This window comes from Olea europaea, unplaced genomic scaffold (genome assembly GCF_002742605.1).
Source record: "Olea europaea var. sylvestris unplaced genomic scaffold, O_europaea_v1 scaffold1172, whole genome shotgun sequence".
Classification (NCBI taxonomy): domain Eukaryota; kingdom Viridiplantae; phylum Streptophyta; class Magnoliopsida; order Lamiales; family Oleaceae; genus Olea; species Olea europaea.
In genome coordinates this window covers 159,131-185,564 of record NW_019229128.1, presented here as the reverse complement: position 1 = coordinate 185,564, position 26,434 = coordinate 159,131, and the positions used below count along the sequence as shown (strand labels likewise).

General features: G+C 41.8%; 2 protein-coding genes across 2 annotated transcripts; both read right to left on the bottom strand.

Moving 5' to 3' along the window:
- Window positions 1-18,256: 18,256 nt before the first annotated feature.
- LOC111373882 (dirigent protein 11) lies at window positions 18,257-19,062 on the bottom strand. The gene has a single exon (XM_022996475.1). It carries the CDS (start codon window positions 18,863-18,865, stop codon window positions 18,320-18,322), a length of 546 nt encoding a protein of 181 aa, XP_022852243.1. The 5' UTR covers window positions 18,866-19,062; the 3' UTR covers window positions 18,257-18,319.
- Window positions 19,063-19,708: 646 nt separating this feature from the next.
- LOC111373881 lies at window positions 19,709-25,524 on the bottom strand. Its single transcript, XM_022996474.1, has 6 exons — window positions 25,114-25,524; window positions 23,255-23,472; window positions 22,897-23,073; window positions 22,653-22,808; window positions 20,743-21,019; window positions 19,709-20,083 (listed from the first exon to the last, which is right to left on the bottom strand). The coding sequence occupies exons 1-6, from the start codon at window positions 25,454-25,456 to the stop codon at window positions 19,851-19,853; spliced, it is 1,404 nt and encodes a 467-aa protein (XP_022852242.1). The 5' UTR covers window positions 25,457-25,524; the 3' UTR covers window positions 19,709-19,850.
- Window positions 25,525-26,434: the final 910 nt, after the last annotated feature.

Sequence of the window (26,434 nt, the reverse complement as noted above, 5' to 3'; positions counted from 1 at the left end):
ATTCCTTTTACAAGTGAATGTAAGCGTTATTTCTGATGAAAATTAAGTTTTTTTATTAAATATTATTTATACAATAAATATAATATGTGAAAGAAATAACTAATTTAGATGAAGCGCTCAAGTATTATATGACTGTTTTCAACAATCCATTATTAATAATCCACTATCCTCAAGTCATTAAATTTGCATATATTCCTGGATCATGGAGGAGACAGTTACATCCAGTCTACCTACATAAACTCCCATCTCGTTTTGGCAAAAACAAATCAAAAACGAAATTATAATTTCTCATACACTGATATTTTTATACTCGAATTTTTACATATTTTTTTTGGAATACACTTGAGTGTTTTAAGAAACCATTCGTGATTTGTGATCGTTATATCCTAGGAATGATTGTCCACAGATGTCAGAGTAGTTATCAACTGGCAATTTCACTAAGAGAAATCATGCTGTCACGAGACTCAATCAGTCGATAAGTTTTATTTCTACATTTTACCATTTTACAAGTTACTACAACTAATTATTTTCCAACAGTTTTTTCTATAGGCTAGACAAATATGGTTCTTTCTCATTGGAAGTTGACTAAGGTCCCTGATACTTAACAGCCCAAAATTAATCAAAATTTTAAACAGATGCAACCATTATAATTGAAAAAAAAATGTAAGCTCCACAAGTAAGAGCTAGTATAAGAAAAAGAATAGAAAATGCATTAATGGAGATGGCGAAGTCATGTGACTTCGACCCAATTTGCCAGATTTTCCCTAGATGCCACGGCTCTTGGCCACTCTTATTGACATTAAGATCTTCTCTCCACTAATTTTTATTTGTTTTAGTGTTTGACCGATTTTGAAGCAATTGGAAAGAAAAGAAGGATTAATTGACCGTTAAGTAGAAATTTGCAAACTAAATCTCTCTTCAATAAAAGCTAGAGGATCAAAATCGAGGAGAAAATGTAGAAAAGGACTGACTTGCATTACATGGAAGAAGTGAAACCTTGGAGATATATATTACATTGAATGGCCTTGGATCAAATTATAAAGGAAGGAAATAATTAGGCTTAGCATGTTGGACCAACTGATGAAATTTATAACAATGAGAGTCCTTTTTAGAGTGAAACATTGTGGCTGTTGAGAATATATATGCCTACATACACATGCAAAATGGGAGCGTTGAAAAGAATTGGAATTGGGGGGGAAAAAAAGGCAGCTGGAGATACAGGGCAAAAACACAGACCACTCACAGGAAATAAGAGATTGGCTGCTGTATATATGTATACGCACACACGCCGAGAGAGATAGAAGCGGCCGCAATGTTGGAAATTGGACAGAGATGGAATTAATTCCACATTCATGTACGATATTTCATCAACAATTGAGCGGGAAATAACCACATTCCGTCGATTTTTGGTGATGTCTTTTATCTTTTCTTTGTTTAATTCTAACATTATGCTCGGCTAAATTATTTTGTGCTAGGATTTGCGATGGACCTTGTTTTATGAACTTTTAAATGTTGAAATTTATTTATTTTGACGTCAAAACACGATTTCAATGTTGAATAATTGAAATCGATTAAATTTTTACTACAATTACTTGATCATTAATTATATGAATGTTGTAGCTTGTTTTTGCCTCAAGAGATGAAAAATAATTTAAACATAGTGTCAATTATCGTAAAGTTCGATAAGGGATAGAAAAATATCACTATATTTTACGTGACCTTTAAGTATTCATAAGTCTTTAATGCATTTTTATATATTAGCATCTGTCATAGAAATATAGTCGAGTCACATATAAAAATTGGTTTAACTCTACTCGAGAGAGATTTTTAAATAAATTAGAAATATAAGTCTTCATAATTGAAAAGTTATATTCCCATATCGAAAGAAAAGTAATACACCTTCTACTTCTCTTCGTAGCCTTTTTTATTCGAATTATTAAGTCTGTAACGATATCTAAAAATCTAGTGCCCTATAATCGCCTGGATTGGGAGTCGTCGACCTAAAACTCACTACAAAGTCATTTAGAAAACTTAGTGGAGAGAAATCTTGCACAGAAAATGTTAAAAAGAAAAAGATATACAAATCATAAAAGTGAGATGTGTCCGGTTAAGGCTTTGAGATTTGAACTCTAGAGATTGGTGGTGTAATTTCGAGAAAGATTTTCCATCTTCCTTTCTAGGTTTACAGGTATCTAATTCCGGTCACTTTGTGTGCAAAAATGAGTTATAATAAATTTTAGAAACCCATATGTGCTAAAAATATCTCGAGATTGGAGAGAAAAGCATAAGGAGTGATTTTTGCACGAGAGGTGTGAGGAAAAAATGATTACAAGAGGACTGAAATTATGAATAAATCAACATCACTTGATTGGTTGTGTTCCAGAATGGGTGTTAGTTCAATGTTAGCTAATCACCCACACACACACACACACACACAATGTTAGCTAATCACACACACTAAATAGAGCATCGGATAAACAAAAATTTATTTTCGATGTTGTTTGGATCTTTCTAAAGTATTGCTAAAATTCGAACCCAAGGCTTATGGTAAACGATTCAACGTTGAGTTTTCTATTTGTGATTTTTTTGGGTTAGTAATATGTGTCATACCTAAGTTTTGTTTTGTTCGAGGACGAACAAAGGGTTTAGTTTGCGGTGTTTGTTTAAGGGCAATTTGTGCGCTAATTTGGACCATATTACTTAACTTTTTTGGCATCATCAACTTATTGAATTTTACTTAACTTGGGTTAAATTTTATTTTTTCAGTGTTTTGACCCATTTTGAAACAATTGGAAAGAAAAGAAGGATTAATTGGCAATTAAGTAGAAGTTTGCGGACTAAATCTCACTTGAATAAAAGCTGGAGGATCAAAATCGAGGAGAAAATGAAGAAAATAACTGACTTGCATTACATGGAAGAAGTAAAGCCTTGGAGAGATATATTACTTTAAATGGGCTTGGATCAAATTATAAAGGAAGGTAAGTAATTCGGCTTAGCATGTTGGACCAATTGATGAAATTAATAAGAATGTGAGTCCTTTTTAGATTGAAACATTGTGGCATATATATATATATATACACACCTACATACACATGCAAAATGGAAGAGATGAAAAGAATTGGAATTGCAGGAGATAAAAAAAAAAAAAATAGGAGGCTGGAGATACAGGGCACAAACACAGAACACGCACACGAAAGAGAGAGATTAGCGGCTGTATATTTGTAAACGCACACACGCCGAGAGAGATAGAAGTGGCCGTTGTTGACCCCAAAAAGTGCGCCAACAGATGCCGGTCCCACCTGCGCTTGCGTGGGCGAATGTCCAACACGCTAAGACACGTGGACGGTCTAAAACGAGCGGTTCAAAGGGGCGTGGGAGTAGCCCAACAACGCGGGACGGTGACGTTCGGGATCCGGCGGGTTGTTCGTAATCCGATTGCACGATAATTACCAACCGGTGCTCGTAGATGTATATGTAAAAATGTATAGACCTGATTTGTGTATTACAAGTAAATGAGAGAGAGTTGAGTAAATGCGGTTTTTAGTATTGATTCTTGCATTAGCCTTTTACATTATACAATAGGGGTATTTATAGTGATACATATGGAATGGGAGCCCTTGGATGAAGTGGTACGTGGCCTCATCTCCTTAGTTCAAATGTCTATTCTTAGGCATGGGACTTGACTTGCTAGCTTACGGCGCATTTATTGCTTGTGCAGGGCCTCCATGCTAGTGACAAGACTTGACCTTTATGCTTATGACAAACGTTCCATCAATCATTCGAATAAGATCTGTGCAGGCGATCTCTTAGGAGAAGTGACCATGGAGGTTGTTTCCCTATGTTTCAGAGGCTCGCGCATTAGCTTCGGGGCTTCGGGCATTTGTCATGATACTTCCACTTGAGGGCCTCAGCTGCTCTCAACAGGTTCCAGCAGCGGCTTCGGTTCGTAGGCCTCGGACAAGAGGAGCCTCGCGGATGGACTTCAGCTCAGTAGTTCGGATGTAGCCCCCACCTCGGCATTGTATGCCACCTCGGCAGGAATGCCACGCGGATCGCCATGAGTGGGCCATTGTCCCAGGTAGGTTGGCCAGGTGTGACAACATGCAACAATAGTACCCCAAGTCCAAGTATATTCATCTATGTAATGCGTGGACTTTAATGGAGTAAAAAATCGAAAGAATTTTTTGAAACCCAAATAATAGTCCTCCAAGTCCAAGTATAGATATTTATATCATGGTTGGAGTTAGAGAAGTGTTGCTGTGGGTGAGCGATGAAGTAGGCGAGGTGTTGATCTTTTGAAGATGAAGCCGAAGTGGTTGAGGAATCGAACCTTCGAGACTTGAACGCTGACTGATGAAGAAGAAGCCGAGGTGGTTGAGGAACCGAACCTGCGAGGCTTGTTGCTGAATGACGAAGAGGAAGCCGAGGTGGTTGAGGAACCGAACCTGCGAGGCTTGTTGCTGAATGACGAGGAGAAGCCGAGGTGGCTGAGGAACCGAACCTGCGAGGCTCTTTGCTGAATGACGAGGAGAAGTCGAGGTGGTTTGAGGAACCGAACCTGCGAGGCTCTTTGCTGAATGACGAGGAGAAGCCGAGGTGGTTTGAGGAACCGAACCTGCAAGGCTTGAGTGCTGAATGGTAATGATTGTGCGTTGGTCGCTGTGCCAATGATTTGATGTTTTGTGCTTGTTTTCGAGGAAAGGTAGCTGAATCGTTACGACTTCCAAGGTGGTGGCGCCGTTGAATTATAGTGCAATTATGAGGACAGCTGGCGCTTCTAGAAGCAGACGCATTGAAGAGGTGCGTGGGAGGCACGCATAGATTGGAGGCGTAGGATTTAAAAACTGTTTGAATTCAACGCCTCGGATTGGATCTGCAATAGAGGGATCGGATTGACTTAGATTTGATCTGATGGGTGGGGTTCATCTTGAACCTTTATAAAAGGCGAGAAAATTCCAATATCCAGGATTTTTGAACACTTTGCATTCTAAAATTCTCTCAAATCTCCCATTTTTCGGCGTCGAGGTTGTCTGCGATTAGATTCCGACCAGTCTCCGTTTGTGTTGAACTCCTTTAGGTATTGTTTGCATAAAAAACCGTTGTTATTTCCTTTGTTCTTAAAAAAAAATGGACTCCACTTCGGGTAGGGAGCTTGTTACAGTGGCGTCTTTAGATCATGGGGTAGATCATGGGGGGAGGTCCGAGGTGGATAGGTATGCCATGGCCGAGGAGGCTGTGGATTATACCCAGGAGTGGGGGGCTTCTAGAGTGCCCTCGAACATGATGGGGAAGAGGTTAGGGGAACTTCGGGAAAGGTACAGTGTGCCTCATAACATAGAGATGTTAGTCCCCGAACCGAACGAGCGGGCCTGCTATCCGAGGCCCGGCTGTGTGGCCGTGAGTGAATACCTGTTCAAAGCAGGTATGCGTCTTCCTTTACACCCTTTCTTTAGGGCGGTGCTTAGGAAATTCATGCTGTCCCCGACCCAAGTTCTTCCGAACGGGTGGAGCCAGCTGGTCGGCTCCTACTTCCTGTGGAAGGAAGTTTCACTTGGGGAGGACATGCCTCTTCATGTCTTCCTGACCCTGTTCCAGCCCTGGGTAATTGGGAAGGAGTCAAGGGGGTGGTACTACCTCACGCCTTGGGGGGCTCACGCACCCTTTGTGGTGGGACTTCCTTCTTCTATTAAGGGGTGGAAGGAGTCCTGGTTCTGGGTGCGAGGTAAATGGCAGGCAGTGGAGGGTGACAAAGCCCTATCATGCATAGTGCCGACCCAGTACTACGAAGCTCGTGAGTCTCCCGACCTCTGCTTGTGTTTTGAAACCAGAATGTTTATTCGTCTAATTGTTGGCGGTTCGTCTTTGCAGATAGTAGTACGAGGTTCGAGCTTAGCAGGGAGGAATTTGAGGTGATAGAGGATATTTACAAGAGGCCTCTGAAGTTTCGACACTTCGATCACCTGATTGATAGAAGCAGATACTTCTTGGACTTCGAGCTGATGGCATCCAGAGGTATGGGGCCCCAACACTTGATGTTTTTAACCTGAATGTTTCTTATGCTGATGCTAATCTATGTTGTGCAGACAAATTCAAGAAGAGGGAGTACCCAGCTCCAGACATGGCCTCCATCTTGAAGGCCACTTCTACTGCGAAGGCGAGGCCCCTGAAACCTGGGTCCAGTGGAGCAAAGGAAGTTCAAGGCAGGGTTGAGCGCCTGTCAAAGGACTGCACTCCTAGGGCCTCGGAGGAGGCATCTACTCAGAGGCCAGAGAAGCCTAAGGAGCCTCGGGGCAAGGAGAAAGTCTCTGAGGAGACTAAGAAGAGGAAGCTGGTGCACATCTCCAGCTCAGCCGACAAGTTTGGGACTTCAGTGTCCCATAGGGCAGAACAGACCGGTGAGCCGAAGCTCCTTGCTGCAGCCTCTAAGGCCATCAAAATGGAGATGGTGAGAGAGGTGGAGGTCGAAGAGGCCAGAGAAGAAGCTGCAAGGCGAGCTGCAGAAGCCGCCGAAGAGGAGGCGGCAAAGGGAAAGCCGGTTCGGGAGAAGGGAAAGTCTCCAAACTTCCTAGCTGGGAGGGAGGATGAGCTGGCCCCAGCCTTGGTGGAGGCTCTCCCTGAGGAAATTAGAAGTGCTACCGAGAGCTTTTACAAGTTCTGGACAGAGAGGTGGCAGCTTCACGCCTCGTCTTGTGATGCCACCGACCTCACAAGGGCACTGGTGAGCCAAAGCGCCCGGACCTTTGGCCTCGTGCTCGAATGCAGGGAGGCATTAAGTGAATTTCAGACAAGGACTCACGCCTCGGAGGGTAAAGCTGCCTCCCTTGCAGAGGAGGTCAAAGTTGCTAAGGCCGAGGTCGAAGAAGCCAAAGCACAGAGGGTTGAGGAAGCGGCGAAGCTCGAGTCTGCTTTGGCCCAAATTGAGGCCCTAAAGAGGGAAGTATATGAGTCACAGTGCGAGGTGGCTTCCTTGACGAAGAAGGTGGAGGTCTCCAATGAGCACCAAAAAGTGACTGCTGAGGCTCTTGAACAGGCGAATCTCTCCTTGGCCGGTGCTCAAGATGCCTATCAGTTTCTCGAAGGCCAGGCGAAGTGGTACATGAACGACGCCTCGGTTGCCAGAGAAGAGGCTCGAACTGCAGCGGAAGAGGCGGTGAAGGCATACATCACCAATTTCCACACCACAGAGGAGTATAAAAGCTTCAGCGCGTACTGGAGGAACTTCGCCTATGCCGAAGTGCTGGAGAGGGCAGAGGAGCTTTATCCCAACTTGGACCTGGCACAGCTTAGGTCCGAATTTGTGGATGAAGTTCCTCAGACCCCAGCTGAGGAGGTGCAAGGTGACGAGGCAGCTAATGCTGAAGCCCTAAGTGCTGAGGCAGAGGAAGCAACTACTGATGCCCAAGTTGCCGAACCCCCAAGGTCTGAGGCGCCTCCTCCAGCTAGCTAGGCCTAGATTAGGTTTTCCTTTTCAGTACTTTGTGTAATGGCCAGAGGCTCTCCTTTGTAATTCCTTTTGAATATTAATATAATGTTTTTCTTCACTAATTGTTGTTCTTTATCCAAGTTTTTGTGCCTCGTTAAGCAAGCGAACCAGAAGTTGATTAGAGCACGAACTAAATAACTTTAACTTTGTTCCCTGGCATTAATCAGTCGACTTTATAAGCCTCGAACTAAAGTAAATGAACATAACTTAAGGAGATAAACTGTTTCAGCCTCGGACTTAAGCAAATGAACATAACTCCTCGGACTTAAGCAAATGATCATAAGAGCTTCGGACCTAGGCAAATGAACATAACTTAAGGAGATGAACTGTTGGAGCCTCGGACTTAAGCAAATGAACATAACTCCTCGGACTTAAGCAAATGATCATAAGAGCCTCGAACCTAGGCAAATGAACATAACTTAAGGAGATGAACTGTTGGAGCCTCGGACTTAAGCAAATGAACATAACTCCTCGGACTTAAGCAAATGATCATAAGAGCCTCGGACCTAGGCAAATGAACATAACTTAAGGAGATGAACTGTTGGAGCCTCAGACTTAAGGTTGTGGCTTCTTCCCTTGGCGTTCAGCAAGGCCAAAGGGAGGCATGTGCTAGCACCTCGGAGTTCAAGCGAGGTGCCCCAGAGGTGGGTCCCGAGCCTATCCTCCGAGGTGACGACGCATCACAGACATGGTGGATGGTGCAGCCATGTTGAGGCTTCTCCCCTTGGCGTTCAGTAAGGCTAAAGGGAGGCATGTGCTAGGGCCTCGGAGTTCAAGCGAGGTGGCCCAGAGGTGGGTCCCGAGCCTCTCCTCCGAGGTGATGACGCATCCCAGACATGGTGGATGGTGCAGTTATGTTGAGGCTTCTCCCCTTGGCATTCAGCAAGGCCAAAGGGAGGCATGTGCTAGCGCCTCGAGTTCAAGCGAGGTGGCCCAGAGGTGGGTCCCGAGCCTCTCCTCCGAGGTGACGACGTAGTATGACGGTTTTAATCAACGCATTTTATTGAGCCATAGATATATTACAAATGCTGGGAAAGTCATCCAGCATGGTACAATTCATTGATAAAAGATTCTGAGGTGTTCAATGTTCCATGGACGGGGTTGTACCTTGCCATCCATGTCTTCAATCTAGTAGATTCCTGGTCGGATTTCTTCTCTGATCTTGTATGGACCTTCCCAGTTCTGCCCCAGGGAGCCGGAACCGGGCTCTTTTGAAGATGGGAAGACCCTCCTGAGCACAAGATCGTTGATTCGGAAAGACTTTTTCTTGACTTTGGAGTTGAAGTACCTTGTCATCTTTCTTTGGTAGGTGCCTAGCCTCACCTGGGAGTCGTCCCTCCTCTCTTCAATGAAATCGAAGTCGAGCCTCAGGAGCTCGTCGTTGGTCACTTCGCTGAAGTGCAGACGCCTTGGAGATGGGAGTCCAACCTCCACGGGGCTCATTGCCTCAGTCCCAAAGGCCATGAGGAAAGGGGTCTCCCCGGTTGGGGTCCTGGTGGTGGTTCGGATTGCCCAAAGTACTTGGGGCAGCTCATCAATCCAAGCTCCCTTGGACACATCAAGCCTCCTTTTCAGGACGTGCTTGATTGTCTTGTTTGCGGCTTCGACTTGGCCATTAGTTGTGGGTGGTGAGGTGTAGAGAAGTGCTTCTTTATGTCAAGATCTTCACACAGTTCTCTAACCTTCTTGTTATCGAATTGCCTGCCATTGTCTGAGACGATCGAGTAGGGAATTCTGAAATGGCAAATGATATTCTTCCATAGGAACTTGGAGGTGTTTGCTTCTGTGATTTTTGCCAGTGGTTCAGCTTCGACCCACTTCGTAAAATAATCAATGACCACTATTGCAAAACTTGCTCCTCCTCTACCCTTTGGTAGAGGGCCTATGAGGTCCACACCCCACTTTAAGAAAGGCCAGGGGCTGGAGACTGCAGTCAAATCCTGTGATGGCCGTCTTTGAACGGGAGAGAATCATTGGCACTTGTCACATTTTCGCACAAATTCAAGGGCATCCCGTTTCAGGGTAGGCCAGTAGTATCCTTGCCTCAGTATTTTCTATGCCAGAGATAGGCCTCCAGAGTGGTTGCCGCATACTCCCTCGTGGACTTCTCTTAGTATGTAGGTAGCCTCTTCTCCTTCGACGCATCGTAAGAGTGGAGAGGAGAAACTTCTCTTGTAGAGAATGTCATCGATGAAGAGGAAATGGGCTGACTTCCTTCTCAGCTTGTAAGCCTCATTCTTGTTGGTGGGTAGCACCTGGTCTTTCAGATATGCTATAATTGGTTGCATCCAGGTAGGAGTTCCACCGACCCACATGACATTAGGGGCCTCGGTTGAAGGCAATAGGAGGTGCTCAATAGGCACTACAGTGAGTAGCTCTGAGTCTTTGCTACTAGCTAGATTTGAGAGTGCGTCCGCATGAGCATTTTCGATGCGGGAAATCTGGATTAACTCGAACTTTTCAAAGGATGAGATGAGGCTCATCACCATTTTCAGATAGGAGGCCATTGTTTTGTCTTTGGTTGAGAAATTACCATTGACTTGGCTAACAACTAGCTGGGAGTCGCTATTGACGAGTAGCTTCTTTACTTGCATTTCCTTGGCCAGTCTGAGGCCTGCAAGGAGTGCTTCATACTCTGTAATATTGTTGGTGGCTTTGAATCCGTACCTCACGGCCGAGGTGAGTTTGTGACCCTCGGGGCAGATGAGGACAACCCCGGCACCTGAGCCGATTTTCCCAGCTGAGCCATCGACGAAGAGGCTCCACGTGGGAGGTTCGACGGACTCCATGATTTCATCCACCTCGGGTAAGTTGGCGAATTCAGCAATGAAGTCTGCTAAAGCTTGCCCTTTGATGGCTGCCCTTGCTTTGAACACAAGGTCAAATTCACTTAGTTCCACTCCATTTCAACAATCTTCTCGAGGCATCGGGCTTCTGGAGCACTTACCTCAGGGGAAAATTTGTAAGTACATGGATGGTATGAGCTTGGAAGTAGGGTCTCAATTTCCTTGAGGCCGTGATTAAGGCCAAAGCAAGCTTCTCCATATCGGGGTATCGGGTCTCCGGCGATAGGAACGCTTTACTCGTATAATAGACGGGAAATTGGGTGGGCCCTTTTTCTCGAATCAAAACCAAACTGATGGCGTCATTGGAGACGGCGAGATATAGTTGCAAGATGTCGCCGGGCTTCGGTTTGGAGAGGAGGGAGGCTTGCCCCAAGTGCCTTTTCAATCCTTGGAAGGCCTCTTCATATTCCTTAGTCCATTGGAATTTCTTCCCAACCTTAAGCACTTTGAAAAATGGGAGGCACTTGTCAGTTGCTTTGGAGACGAAGCGACTAAGTGCTGCCACTCGTCCAGTTAAGCTTTGCACCTCCTTTGGCTTTTGAGGGGACTTCATCTGGCACAGAGCCTCAATCTTCTCGGGATTTACTTCAATTCCTCGCTGGTTGACCATGTACCCCAAGAATTTGTCGAAAGCCACCCCAAAGGCACATTTCAAGGGGTTGAGCCTCATCCTGTACCTTCTCAGTATTTGGAAGGTATCGTTGAGGTGCACTATGTGGTTCTCTGCTTCTAGGCTCTTTACCAGCATGTCATCCACGTAGACCTCCATTGTCTTGCCAATGAGGTTGGTAAACATTCTGTTCACGAGTCTTTGGTAAGTTGCTCCAGCGTTCTTCAACCCGAAAGGCATCATTCTATAGCAATAGAGGCCTCGATCCGTGATGAAAGAGGTGTGCTCCTCATCGGTCGGGTGCATGGGGATCTGGTTGTAGCCGGAGTATGCATCCATGAAGCTCAACAACTCGTGCCCAGCTGTGGAGTCCACCAATTGTTCAATTCTTGGAAGCGGAAAGCTATCTTTCGGGCAAGCTCTATTAAGGTTGGTAAAGTCGATACATACTCTCCATTTGCCATTGTGTTTCTTAACCAAGACCGGGTTGGAGACCCACTTCGGATAAGTGGCCTCCCTGATGAAGCCATTTTGGATGAGCTTCTGAACCTCTTCCTTGAGGGCCTCATATCTCTAGATTGAGGGCTCTCCTTTTTTGTCTGTGCGGGGCAAAATTAGGATCGATTTTTAAGTGGTGGCAGCTGACCTTGGGGTCTATGCCCACCATGTCCTCATGTCTCCAGGTGAAGATGTCAAGGTTCTTACCTAGGAAGTCCTTGATCTTTTCTCTCAAAATGTTGGATAAGCCCCTGCCTATCTTCAACACCTTTGACGGATCTCGAGGGTCGGCTGAGAAGCTCTCAAGTTCCTCTACAGGGGACGCTTGAGGCTCATGTTCCATTATGTGGGGGTCGATCTCATCAACGATCAACACCTCCTGAATAGGCGGTGCGTCAATCATATCAACATCTTTCTGGCCAGTGGGAGCGTCACCTGGGACATCCGCTATGACCACATCAGCCATGATCGCGTGGACGTCCCGGGGCTCTACCTTCTTAATGGAGCTCAAATAGCACTCTCGCGAACCTCTCTGGTCGCCTCTCACCGTTGCCACCCTATTTTCTGTTGGGAATTTCATGCATAGGTGGTGGATAGAGGTGACTGCTCCCAATTCCTTTAGGGCCGGTCTGCCCAAGACTCCGTGGTAAGCCGACCGGCTATCGACTATGAGGAACTCCATAAAGTTCATTGTAGTTTGAGGAGATTCTCCCATCTCTACTGCCAGTGTTATCTTTCCCCTCGGAGTGATGCTATCTCCTGTAAATCCGTACAATGGAGTGGTGGTGGGCGTCAACTGGTGGTCCAATATCATCTTGTCAAAGGCAGACCCGAATAAGATGTTGACGGAGTTGTCGTTGTCGACTAGCATTCGTTTGAGCCCATTTCGAGCTATGACAGTCCTTACCACCAGCGCATCGCAGTGGGGGTAATGAACTCCTTCGGCGTCTTCCTGGGTAAAAACAATGGGTGGTACTTGGTTTCTTCGAGAGCTACTATCCACAATGTAGCTTGTCAGAGGGGGGTGCTCAACCTCCCTAGCATAATTTCTTTTGGCGTTCCATGTTTCACCGCCAACATAAGGGCCTCCAAATATGATGTCTATCTCGTGGATAGGGGCCTCATCTTGAGTTTGCCGATTTCTTCGGTGTCTACGCCCTTCCCTGGGCCTCTCTGTGTCTTGCTCTCTTCGCCTTGGGAAGACATCCCTTTGACGAGGAGCGGCTGCCTCACGCCCATGTCGGTTATCTTGCCTGGGCGGGGGCCTGTTCGCCTGGGACGAGTTATGTCTTTCCCTGGCGGGCTCCTGCCAGGAGCAGTGCACATAATCTCTGCAATCCGCGGTGTCATGCCCATAGGACCTATGGTGCAAATAGTATCCAGGGAGGTTCGTATTGGACCTATTTCTAGGTGCAAAACCTCGGCCTCAACCTCTCCCTCTACAGGGTCCCTGCTGGGCGTGTATCTGATGTGGGTCAGCGGTTGGGTTGACATCCTCTAAGCCAAGGTTGGCACCGCGTTCAGAGTTGTAGTGGCCAGAGCTTGGCCGGAGTTCTCATTTCCAGATCGGTTCATCTGGTAGTCCATGAGGTGGGAGGTCGGTCCCCTACCTCGCTGTCTTTGGGGAGGTGGGAGGCCCCTGCTCGCCCTATTCCTATGCTCAATCAATTCTTCATTGATTATCTCCCTTCTCATCATCTCTAGTAGGGCGTCATAAGTGGTGGGGTCTTGATTCTGCACATCCCTCCAGAATAGGGTGTTCATGTTCAATCCTCCTTCATGTTCAATCCTCCTCTCAATGCATATAGTGCCTCTCTGTCGGTGACTTGTACACAGTAGGTCATCTCGTCGGTGAAGCGGGATAGGAAGCTTTTCAAGGACTCGCCATGCGCCTGTCTCATGTCTTGAAGACGCTGAATAGGGGCCTCTCCTTCCTTGCTCACTGCGAACCTCTTCAAAAAGGTAGTTTTGAACTCGAGCCAGCTTCGGATGCTCCCAAATGGTAACCTACTATACCAGATTTCAGCCGCTCCACTGAGGGTTAAATGGAATGCTCTGCACTTCACAGCTGGGGTGGCACCCCTTAGGCTCATGTGAGTTTTGTAAGCGTTGAGGTGCTTTTCCGGGTCACCTCTGCCATCATACTTTGGTATTTTTAGCATGACATAGTGGCCCGGGACCTGGGTATTTCTCAATTCTCTTGAGAACGGCAGGTTCTCATCATCATCGTCCAAGTCACAGGACCTCTGTTGCTCATCAGAATCGTGTCTTCGGCTTCGTACCTCGGTTGTTGGTGAGAGGGTCCGGGCCGGTTCCTAGCCTCTTCCTCCCTCCTTTGCGGCCTACTTCTAGGCGGGATAGCACGGGGGGCATTTTCGTGCCTTCTCTCCGGCTGCTGGGGCATCGGAGGAAAAGGCTGTGGCCTCGTCCGAGGCTGCTGAGCCTGCTGTTGACTAGGTCCTGGTTCGGCAGGGCTGATTCTGTCAAAAACACTTCCTGCTCTCCTCTGTCTTGGGTCTTTCTCATATGGAGGTGGAAAGTTATCAGGGCTCATTTGGACCTCGGAGGGTCGGCCAGATGCATAGTTGGAGGAAATGTCAACTCCCACTTCCCTCTCGAATGGGCTTCCACCTCGGCCATAGTCTGGCGAGGCAACCCTATGACTTTGGACTTCATCCTCTTGCTGATAGTGCCCATGGGGGAATGGGGAAACCTCCTTGGCCTTGCATCTGAGCCATGAGCTCCCTCATGGCCAAGTTTTGGTTAGCTATATCCCTCATGTTGGCTACCATGGTAGCCATTTCTCTTGATAATCGTGCTGTCGCACGCATCCCACCTCTCCTTTGGTGGTGGTGGAGCCTCTGCCGAGCTGCTGGGACAGCAGGCTGGGGAGGCACATTCGTATTTTCTCTTACCCTCCTTGGGGGAGTATCTTCGTTAGAACTCATTTTTTTTTCTATCGAACCTAGATTTCTCCAAGTGGTAGGGGTTCCTCCTACTCTTTTTCAAGAACAAATCCTTTTCAAGGGGGGTTGCCCAAATATTTTTCAGTAAGCTTTTACCACAAGGTTGCTCGTGGTTATGGTATGATTTCCCACAGACGGCGCCAATCTGTTGACCCCAAAAAGTGCGCCAACAGATGCCGGTCCCACCCGCGCTTGCGTGGGCGAATGTCCAACACGCTAAGACACGTGGACGGTCTAAAACGAGCGGTTCAAAGGGGCGTGGGAGTAGCCCAACAACGCGGGACGGTGACGTTCCGGATCCGGCGGGTTGTTCGTAATCCGTTTGCACGATAATTACCAACCGGTGCTCGTAGATGTATATGTAAAAATGTATAGACCCGATTTGTGTATTGCAAGTAAATGAGAGAGAGTTGAGTAAATGTGGTTTTTAGTATTGATTCTTGCATTAGCCTTTTACTTTATACAATGGGGGTATTTATAGTGATACATATGGAATGGGAGTCCTTGGATGAAGTGGTACGTGGTCTCATCTCCTTAGTTCAAATGTCTGTTCTTAGGCATGGGACTTGACTTGCTAGCTTACGGCGCATTTATTGTTTGTGCAGGGCCTCCATACTAGTGACAAGACTTGACCTTTATGCTTATGACAAACGTTCCATCAATCATTCGAATAAAATCTGTGTAGGCGATCTCTTGGGAGAAGTGACCATGGAGGATATTTCCCTGTGTTTCAGAGGCTCGCGCATCAGCTTCGGGGTTTCGGCCATTTGTCATGATACTTCCACTTGAGGGCCTCAGCTGCTCTCAACAGGTTCCAGCAGCGGCTTCGGTTCATAGGCCTCGGTCAATGGGCCTCGGACAAGAGGAGCCTCGCGGATGGACTTCAACTCAATAGTTCGGATGTAGCCCCCACCTCGGCATTGTATGCCACCTCGGCAGGAATGCCACGCGGATCGCCATGAGTGGGCCATTGTCCCAGGTAGGTTGGCCAGGTGTGACAATACGCAACAGCCGTAGTGTTGGAAATTGGACAGAGATGGAATTAATTCCACATTCGTGTACGATAATTCATCAACAATTGAGCGGGAATTAATCACGTTCCGTCTATTTTTTGTGATGTCTTTTCTCTTTTCTTTGTTTAATTCCAACATTTTGCTCGACTAAATTATTTTGTGCTAGGATTTGCGATGAACCTTACATTATGAACTTTTAAATTTGAATTTTATTTATTTTGACATCAAAACACAATTTCAATGTTGAATAATTGACATTGATTAAATTTTCTCTATAATTACTTGAACATAATGTAAAGCCCGTCGATTTTTGGTGATATCTTTTATCTTTTCTTTATTTAATTCCATTTTGCTTTGTATTCTATGTTTAAACTAACATGAAAAGTAAACAGTAATATTTATTTATTTGCTGGTTCACATGTGAAAAAAGGTTTTTAAAGTATTTTATGTGCGTCCCAAACCTATTCTCTTTGTAGCAAGTTCGTCTCCAACCTCCATGGCCTTGGATTAAGTCTCCATTTGCCTAAATTTTGCCTCGTAGTCATTTTTAATCACATATTTTATGAATTTTAAAATTTTTATTAATTTTTTAATCAAAAATTTTATCAACTTTTATTAAAGCTACTAAAAATATGATTTCTATATAAAACAAACATAGGCTAAATTGCACAATTAGTTTTTAACGATAGAAATTTTTTGAGGACTTATTTTTTTCCAAACACATTTTAAGATATACAAATTTCATGAGATCTGCGATTTTTTTTCAATTTTTCAATCACATGTTTTATAAATTTTTATTAATGTTTGTTAAAAGTCTAATTTTTTTATCAATCAAACAAGGGCTAAATTGCCACTTGACCTTCTAATGTGTCTTATTTCTAATTTTTTGGCACGTCGAAACTAAAACGTAAGTTGAAAATTAAAAGTGATTGGTCACGAGACGATTTTACATTGAAGTTCAATAGCTAGGTTTTGTTCGATTAATTGTACAACTAGAACAAAAGATTGACGATCAACTTGTTACTAAATCAATAGATTGGGGATCAATACTGCGACTACATTCAAAAAATTCCAAACAAAATAGGAACAATTACAGTACATGGTCCTGATTTATTTGAATTATATCATGTTGGTTCACAACCTAAGCTGTTGACAAGTATAGTCCTTTTATGAAATGGTAACAAGTTGGTCTACCGGATAGAAGATCCATTTTAATAGTTGAAGAGTTCTTTTACTGAAAAAGAATTTGATTATAAAATTATTTGTTGAAACTATAATTTCATTTCAGTATTATTTTTGCAGAAAATTGAAAACTAAATAAAAAAAATAAAAAGAAAAAAGAAAAATGTTTTGGACCAAAATCCTACAACTTAGTCATTTGAATCCCTTTCTTTATAATCTTTCCAAAGGTTGATGACCATTTTTATATTTCTTTTAAGAAAAGAAACTTAGGAATTTAAGTGCAACATTTTTAAAGGTTTAGGACATCATTTTTATCAAATCCCTCGGTCCCTCCTTTAATTTTCATGTCAATCCTTATATTATGGTACAATTCTTTTCGAAAAATTGACAAAATGAAATTAGAGTTAGAAAAGGGGAAAAATATGACGAGACTCCCAACCTTTCACTTAGTATAGAAATCTCTCTAACTTTTCAAATTGAGGTTTTGACTCCGTCCACATATTGAACAATGTGAGTTGGGGTCCCTACGTCACGAGAAGTGTTAATTTGATCGTTAATAAAGTCAATTTATACGTGAAAAAGACTACAATGCCCTTGATTCGCCACTGACACCCACGAACCCTATCTCCACCAACCGCATGCTAAAAAAGATTCCATATTTAATTCTAAACTTAATTACAAATTCATCACATGCCCCTCATCAGCACTAGGCCGATATACAAAATCAATCATAATTCTTTCGTAGAAGTCAAATGTTATGCACTAAATTTAATATATAATTTTATGCAATATATTGTTATTTCAACAATCTGCCCTAGAAAAACAGTTCAAATGTGCAAGAAACTTTACTAATATGGACTCCCAATATATATCGGGGGTAGAACTTTCAGCGAGGGACGGATCAAGGATTGGATTCAAAATCGGACTATAAAATTTCAAACCGGGCTACTATGAGGGAAAAAAAGTTTACACATAAAAAACTGATTTTTTAACAAAATAAAAAATAAAAAAATCCCTTTAAAAAAAAGTTGTTGGGCCTGGGGGGGGGGGGGGGGCCCGCCCCCCCCCCCCCCCCCCGGGGACTACTACCCTGCCCCCCCCCAATCCATCCCTAATTGAATATCTTTCAGCATATCTTTCAATGTGATATTTATCCCTCAACACGCCCCAGCAGATGTCTGCTCATTTGAGCAAATCAATTTTAAAATTAACTTGCTTATTTACGGAGTCTTAACTAATTCGTATTGCTCGTTAGAGTTTAACAAACTATGATATTATATTAAGACTTAGAATTCTATCTTAAAAGAATAATCATATTAAGTGGAGTAACTCAAACCTTTGTATATTGATATATATTTTTATCTTTATTCAATGTGAAATTTATACTTTAACATAATTGTTTAGCAGAAACCCTACGAACCCCGAAGTAGTTGAAAATTTTATCATCAACAATTAACATATGAAGAAGAGGAAATCTATCCTTCGACTTCTTTAATTCAACGGTTTCCATATAGTGCTAAATGTTAATTACCGATCATTACCAAGTGACGCTCCACTAAGAAAAAATTGTCTAGTTTTTAAATTATATAATCAGCCGTACAAGTTTGAAGTTCTCATATATCCAAACCATTGCAAGTAATATGACAAAATAAAGCATAAGCCGACCTCAAAATGATCAAAGTAGCATGAAAAATAAGGAAAAAGTCTCAATAAATTGCACTTTATCCCGATATTATTTGAGACCTATTAGGGAATTTCAAGTGCAATTTTATGTGATAAGTTGCATCCAAATTAGAAATTTCCTCATCTGTTTGTGCAAAAATAGCATGGCCACGGGCAAAGGCAAAGGACTCCGTGCCACCAACAACCTTGAGTTCTTCTTTCTTTTTATGGCTTACATTCTTGGCCCGAATACTGATACTCCCGGAATATTTTTGCGTGTAAAATGTGAGATAAATAATGTTGAATGCCGAATGCGCAAAATGCTCGTTTGGAATTATGAATCCTTGTGCTTTTCCAATAACTCGGGACGTACTCTCAGGTCCCTCAGTTAGTGTGTGATGAAAGATCAAGGCTCCGGTGGTAGCCGGAGGTGCTACAGAGATGGGGACGGGGCTACCAACTTGGGGATGTTGAATGTACAGGGACAAGGCTAACCGGTGTCTCGTGGTGTTTTTTGTATGGGGTACTGGGGAGAATAAGGCAAGAAGAATAACAGAAGCTATGGCTAAAAGAACTGCAGTGCAGAATATGATTCTTTGCAGCATAATTATGCAAAAGATAGGCCGAAGTTTACTGTGAATTGAGTTAGTTTTGCTTAAGAGGTTACTTATAAGTGCTTTTGTTCACATCAAGGTGTTTTGGTCCACCTACTGCATTTTCAAACTTGGCACCTAATCCTCTTTTGCTAAGGTTACTCAAAAGTAAATTCATAAAAGACAATATAAGAAAACTCAAGGAAATCCCAATTGCAATTATAATGACATCAATAGGATACAGGCTCCAGCCTAAGACAACAACTTCACTTTCTGATCCAAAGGGCAAAAAGAAGAGAATACATGTACTAATCTCTCATAATACCCTCACAGAATTTTCTGGAGGGAGTAGAATGACATAAAATCTCACATCATACAAACTTCGTTCTCGAGATAGAAAGTGAAAAAAAATCGTCCAAGTGCTTGAAAACTTACCTTATTACAATGGAAAGGAGAAAGGGCTTTTTTCTAGTGAGGTTGAGGTTGAGGTTGAGTTTGAGTTTGAGTTGGGGCCTGGGGGTGGAGAGCTTGAAGAGCAAAGCAAGCCGCGCTAGCCTATTACTTTTCAGCAGCAATCTACTGTCCAGGGAGAAACTAGGGTGCCAAACTGCCAAACCTCTCCAATAAGGTAAGCTTTCACCCCTTAAGTAAAGGACGCAGTGAACTGTAATTGTGAAAAGATAGGAAGATCTGGCTAGAGAAGCTGATAGCCCTGTTACCCTGTCGATTCAATCCCATGGTTTGGTCCTTCCCAGAAAAATACATAGTGTTCACATCTGATCACTTTTACGCGAGAAAGGGGGACCACCGTCTAAGCCTAAGCATTCCTCAATGACGCATTGCGTACAAGTACGATTAAAGCTAAAATTTGATCATAACAATTACATTACGCAACATTTAATCAGAATGCACGGTCTACAGGACAAGTTACACTATGCCTTCCACTGACAAAAAAGAATAAAAGATATACAAAAAAATGTCGCTCCTAAAAAATGAATCAATTTACTAGAGGCTTAGCCTTGCGTATGTGACCCATGCTATTCACAAGATCTTTTCGAGTGCAAACCGGGAACATGTTGATGTTTCTTAATCCTTTGAGTCGCCAGAGAACATAAGGAAAACTCAGTTGATCACGAGAAGTAAAACGAACCACCTCATTAAACCAAAGGCACATGAACAAATTGGTAGTTGGCGTATGCTTCCTCACGATTATAGAAGCCTCAGCTAAAGCTGCAGAGAATAATCAGTAGTGTTTATATGAATAGATCATGCACTTTATAAAGCTTATACATATGCAGGAGTTATCCCCTTAACAAGGATGGAGAAGCTACTGTCATGTTAAATAATTTCAGTTCACCACCTTCCAGACCAGAATAAGTTTTTCAAGAATAAGGTACGGGAAATTGCACCGTTGATTCCCAGCATTTAAAAGGAGTAAGTTAAAACTCTTGCACGATCAATCCCAATGACGAAAACCATGCAAATCTATGTTAAATTGCCTTATGGGCCTCACATGTCTATATGAATCTATTTCCAACTCAGGCTTGTGAATAGAAATTTCAAGTGAACATGCTTCCATGAGAGCCACCCAACAATTTAACGAAGATTTGACTGTGTTGTGTTGTTGTTAGATCCATTGTCCAATTATAGAGAAAGATTGAGACCAACTTGCACTTTTTTAAAGGTAGGAGACTAGTTCGCTAATCGATCAATATGTTGGGTACCAGTCATGAAATTTTGCCAAATAAAGTAACTACTGAATTTAATCCGTAACTTCTTAACAATTAATCAGTTAAGGGACTTTGGTTTTAATTTCTTCATTACTGTGAGCACAAATATCATGGCATCGTTAATGTTAACAAGGCAGAAAAGTGAAAACACAAGCATACCTTTCTTTCCGTTAAATCTTTTGTCCTCTGGGAGGCCATCCCTGTGATACTGTTTTACTTGGATCTCGACTTCCTCTGGGGTTGCCTTGTTTTTCTTAACAACAGCCTTTGCCTCATCATACATACTACTGCGGGCTCCATGTTCTGAAATTGCAAGTTCTGAATTCGAACGCCAAAGTAAGGCGTCCAACACGCCCAAAGGATCCCTTCTGAATTGGGATTTCGAATCAACCCAGATGGAATATCTAGCACTAACAAAAAGACGATGGGCCAGCATCTGATGAAAATAGACATAAATTTGTCACGTCGCGAGATACAAATATTTAGGAGATTTGAAACCATAGGTTGTTTGACGATTTCAAACTGCAAATCTATATTCCATGTGATTTGATAATACAAATTAGTACACTTTGATAAGATGTACTACTAGTGCAAGTCAATACAAAGAAAGTCTTTTGCATTGAGAAGTTGATGTGACATGCATTGTGTGTATCGTAAATCCTAGTTTTGATTTTTGTTTTTTCCTTCAATAAGTTGGGAGGCGAGGGATGGAGCACAAGGAGGGAAATGAAATGACAAATCAGCTCCAAGAACTAAGGCTTAAAATTATGGACAACCATCATAATTCAGATGACTGAAAATGCAAAGTGACTTTGTCAAATTGCAAAAATTGATTTTGCACATTGGTGAAGTTTCAGTTCACACCAAAAAATTTTAATCTGTCAGATAACTCTGTTCACAGAATTATAATATTTTGTAGCCTCCTTCAACATATATAATATTTTCTTTCCATTTATATATTTCCCGGCAAAAGTCACATGTCTTTCAGATTCATTTATTAGTAGAGTTGCTAACAATGATTATATCAAAAACAACAGACTAGGATTCAGAGGACAAGGAGATAAAACTTTTAAACAAATTGGCAATTCAAAAGCTTGAAACCATGGAAGCCAAACGGGACTGTGAGATATGTAGGTCGTAAAAATAATCTTCCATTTAATATATTAGCTAATCCAACCCCTCACGTTGCAAGGAGATTTTCAATCTACAAAGCAAACAAATCGATCATCAGATTTTGTTTGAACTGAGAGACCAGTGCCTGATTTGGTTATTTTTTCCAGTTCTAGAATGAAAGAAAAAACTACAGGGTGTAACCTCTTATTCTAATCAATAATCATGCTATGGTGGAATAAATTACCACAGATTGCATAATACTTTTATCCAAACAAATTTAACATGATATTGCATGTACACTTTGAGCTATAAAACTTAGAGCATTAACATGTTATGAGTAAATAAGTAGTCCTGAATAAATAATTTTTTATTGGTTAAAGATGGAAACTAGTAAGTGACTTAAGTTGATAGTAAGGTAAGAGTTACTTTTGAACAAGGAACCTTTTTACTTTAAGTAAGAAAAAGTATCATGTCCAAACAATTTTGGAAACAAAGAGTTACTCAAAAGTAACTTCTAAATTAACGTGCTTTTAAGAACACAAACAAAATATCTGCCATATTCATAAGAACCTCCACAATTTTTCTGTAAGATACAATAAAAATACAAAAATTAACAAAGTTCAATCCCAACGGAATATGTCAAGAAAGCAAAAGAAAAGGCCAAAATAGCTAGTTTGCATCACCCCTTCATTAATGCTTGATCAGATATAGTCATTGCCGCCACATTAATAAAGAATTTCTACCTTATTAACGATTTGCGGCAATTGTCTCATTCAGATGAGGGCATATACATAAATTGTACACTGATTGTGAATGATGATTATTTTTTAATGTATTTCAATGTACGCATTGGCCCAGAAACTCTCCCGGCCAATTTTTTAATAGATTAATAGTGCTTGATTGCCTTTATCCATACAAATTTGTGGGAGCAGTCAAGAAACCAAGTATTTCCATACCTTTGGGATTTTACCATTCAATCGTTGATCTGTAAAAGGTAGATCTTTGACAATTATAATGCGCCACTTTCCTATAAAATGGTTTTCACCAACTTTATGTCCCTGTTCTTTCTGAGTGACAAGGGTAATGTCATCCCAAAATGCCACATAGCAAACCTGCATTAACTTTATACCATAAGCACATGTTTGAGTAAAATAAAACATACACAGTTGCCCTTCAGCCTTTTGCATCACAGAAGATAACCTTCTGAAGTGATGTCTCTGACATTCCTATAGGTTGATAAAGATCATCTCCACCACCAAATGCACATGTAGAAACCACAACTTTGCAAGTCTGCATGTAGTTTTTGTCTTCATCAGAAATCCTAAACCCTCCCTTCTCACTGTAGAAACCACAGTGGATTCCAGCAGTTTCAGTCGCCTACAACATTAATTTGGAAAATTATTATAAACCTCATAAAATAGAGTTTCATACAGAAGGATAACAACCATCATATATGTGAGCAAACAGGCAGAGGGGTGGACAATGCTTTCTGGAGCAGATGAAACGAGATATCTTGTCTTAGACTTAAAGAGAGAATATGCAAGATGCAGCTTATCACCTTAAAACTTCGCTCTCTTTGCTCAAGCGTTTGGTTTCCTGTGAACAAATTAAACCTTGTACCAACAAAATGCTGTCTAGATAGGTTAAAATTCCCTTCTTCAACGGGTTTTTCGGTCTCTGTCATGTACACTACTTTCTTGATAGGAATACCTGATTCTTTGTCCATGGGAATATCTAATTGCTCAAGTTCTTCAGGCGGTAGGAGCTTCAAGCAGCCTATTTGATTCACAAAATAGAGTAGTAAAATAATGAACTATCCACGTAATAGTGAAGAGCAATACATCAGATGCCAAGAACACAGACTGATTCAGTAAGTTAAATTGTTGAAACAGGATGGCAAATTCCAACGAGATCACGATATCCAAGACTATCATTTATTTACAAATTGATTGCAAACAAAGAGAACCAAAGCCAATGTTTTCCTTCTTATAATGTAGCGATCAGATTTTTTTCACAAAATATGGATGCTATCACAATAACAGTCAACTGGAAAATCTGGTCAAGTGGACAATTTCCATATGGGGTTTAACTAGCTATAAAGTTGAAAGGTTGGGCACGCCACAGCCGGAAGAAAAAAAAGTTGGGGACTAACTTGAAACACCACGCACAGGTTGATTACCAATTGTACTATTTTCCCTAAATAATAACCACACTACAACTAAGAGTAAAAACACGGGGAAAGCATCCTTGTCTTATTGTTTTCACAATCCAAAAACACTTTTCCTGATCAATAACCAGGCTGCAATGACAGCAATACAGATAAATTAGATTATTGATCTCATTTTGGAATTTTTATGGCATCAGAGCAAAACGAACATGAAGTATTTGAAGGAACATTAGACATTGGAACAATAATTACCATCAGCAAAAATCCTAAACTATTTAAATGTCAGCCCTTGACAAAGAAATCAGGTCTTCAACTCGAACTCAAAAATAAAAAAACAGAATTAATAACCAGCAAATAGTTTTTCTCTCCGTTTGTTTCAAAAATCAGTGAGGGGTTGTCCCTTTTGTAGGATGTAGATTGAAACAAAAGACCTCAAGATAAACCATTGAGCCTTTACCACAACTTCGATGCCCATGAGACTAACAATATTTCCTATAAGACAAAAGCATGCAACAAGCAAAAGCTAGAAACACGAATGCCATCCCCATGACAGGCATCTTGTTGCTGAGGTTGATCCATGTAATCACCATTAGCAAGAATAAATTTTTTGAGCACAATATAAAGAAGCAATGCACGAAAACTAGGAAAATGACTTTTTGTAAGTTATCGATATACCCAATAGGTAACAAAGCCTTGTTAAAACCCTCAGCATAGCAAGATACTGCCAAGTATGTATGCGTTTAGAAAAAGGAACTTAATGCTATCCAAACTCAATTCAGCAAAGATTCAGATATATAAATTCATGGAAGTGGTAAAGCATCAGCAAAATCCAAAAATAGCTTTTCCAATTAAAGCCCTGCAAAATTCCCTGAGTTTTCCCTCGAAATGCAACTAATACATGATAATTCTAATGCAAGCAAATCATGTAGCTAGAAAATCAGGTCAGACGAGGAAAATGACTACTATGCATTGACAACTAAACCCAACTGATAAATCAGTCGGTATAGACAAGAAAAACATTTATTAATGTATTACAGATCATGCAAAATCAGATCCAACAGTCAAGAACTCGAGTATAATCACTTCAAATCCCTGAAAGTTGCTTCACAATCTTAGCACATATAAATAATAATTTACATATATACACTTGTAAGCTAGCCTGTGAGCTATTCATTCATAAATTACATAAAAAACTAAATGCACAATTTGCACATATAGGTATGTTTTTAATTTATACAAGTATAACTCACGTTCTCTAACGCCCCCAACAACATGGGTAGTGGGATCGAGCCGGTTCAAGTTCCCCTGCGGCTTATCACCATTCCGAGTCGCCACCTCCGATTTCTTGACTCGTGAACTCGGCGGCTTCCCTCCAGCGATTTTGGAGGCCTCGTAAGTGAGCAGTGCAGCGGCAAGGAAGAAGAGCAGGACTGGCCACCATTTTAGGAGTTTAGTTATGACCCATCGTGTCAAGTCGGTCTTACCACGAGGACCCGGTTTCTTGCGCTTCCGGCGAACCCGAACCCGCGAACGACCCGAGGGTTCGTCGGAATCGGAGTCCGAGACCGGGATAGATATGCTGCTGTTGTGCATTGCGTCGATTATTACGATGCACTTGATAGTTGACACTGAATGGTGAATAGGGAACGATTCAGGATAAAGACAGAATTTGCACTGTGTTAAGGAAAAGTACATCTCTGTGTGTGCGTGGGGGCGGGGGGGGCGGAAACTTATACAATTAGTCCCCAATTTATTATCAAGATAGCAAGTTAATCTCCAACTTTTAGTCCTAACCTTTCATTATTGTTTCAAGTTCCGGATAATACAAACCGTCAATCTTAGCGTCTGTATGTTTCCAATTTTCGGTCTGACAAGAATGAATTTTGTGTCCGTTTCTTTGCAACATATGGCTCCCACTAAGAAATAGAAAGTCAAACATTTCGAATATTTCCCATTGCAACAGTTTGAAAAGCAATTAAAATAAAGTCAAAAAATTTCCTCGAGACGGGGGGCTTAATTTTGCATGCATTGTTTCAAATTTTAGAACAACAATTTAAGTTAGAAAACAAAACATAAATTCATAAAATTGCCATGTTCGGCATAGAGTAAAAGTTGATAAAAAAAAAATTCAAATCAAAGTCAACAATTAATTTTAATACACATTTTAAAGAATCCACTCTTTTCAACCATACATTTTATTCACTTTTATCAAATTTTTTTACTAAAAAATTAATTTTAATTTACAACTAACAAGAGCTGAAATGCAAGGGCTTTGTGAAGATTTAACATATAAATCAAAATTGCGAGTTCCTATCAATAAAGATGAAAGTACACTATTACAGCACAATGAGAGTTTGCCTTTAATTTACTCATTTTTAAAGAATAAGAACCAACTTAATAGTAGAGCAATAGAAACTAATAATATGTTTTTCGCATTGAGTTTGAGTGTCATTTTTTTAAACTCATTTTTTTTCCTCAAATTAAATTTTAATTACAATTCGCATTATAAAATAATTTTGCATATAAGTTCATAACTTTTCTCGACTTTTTAAATATAGATTCTACCCAAAA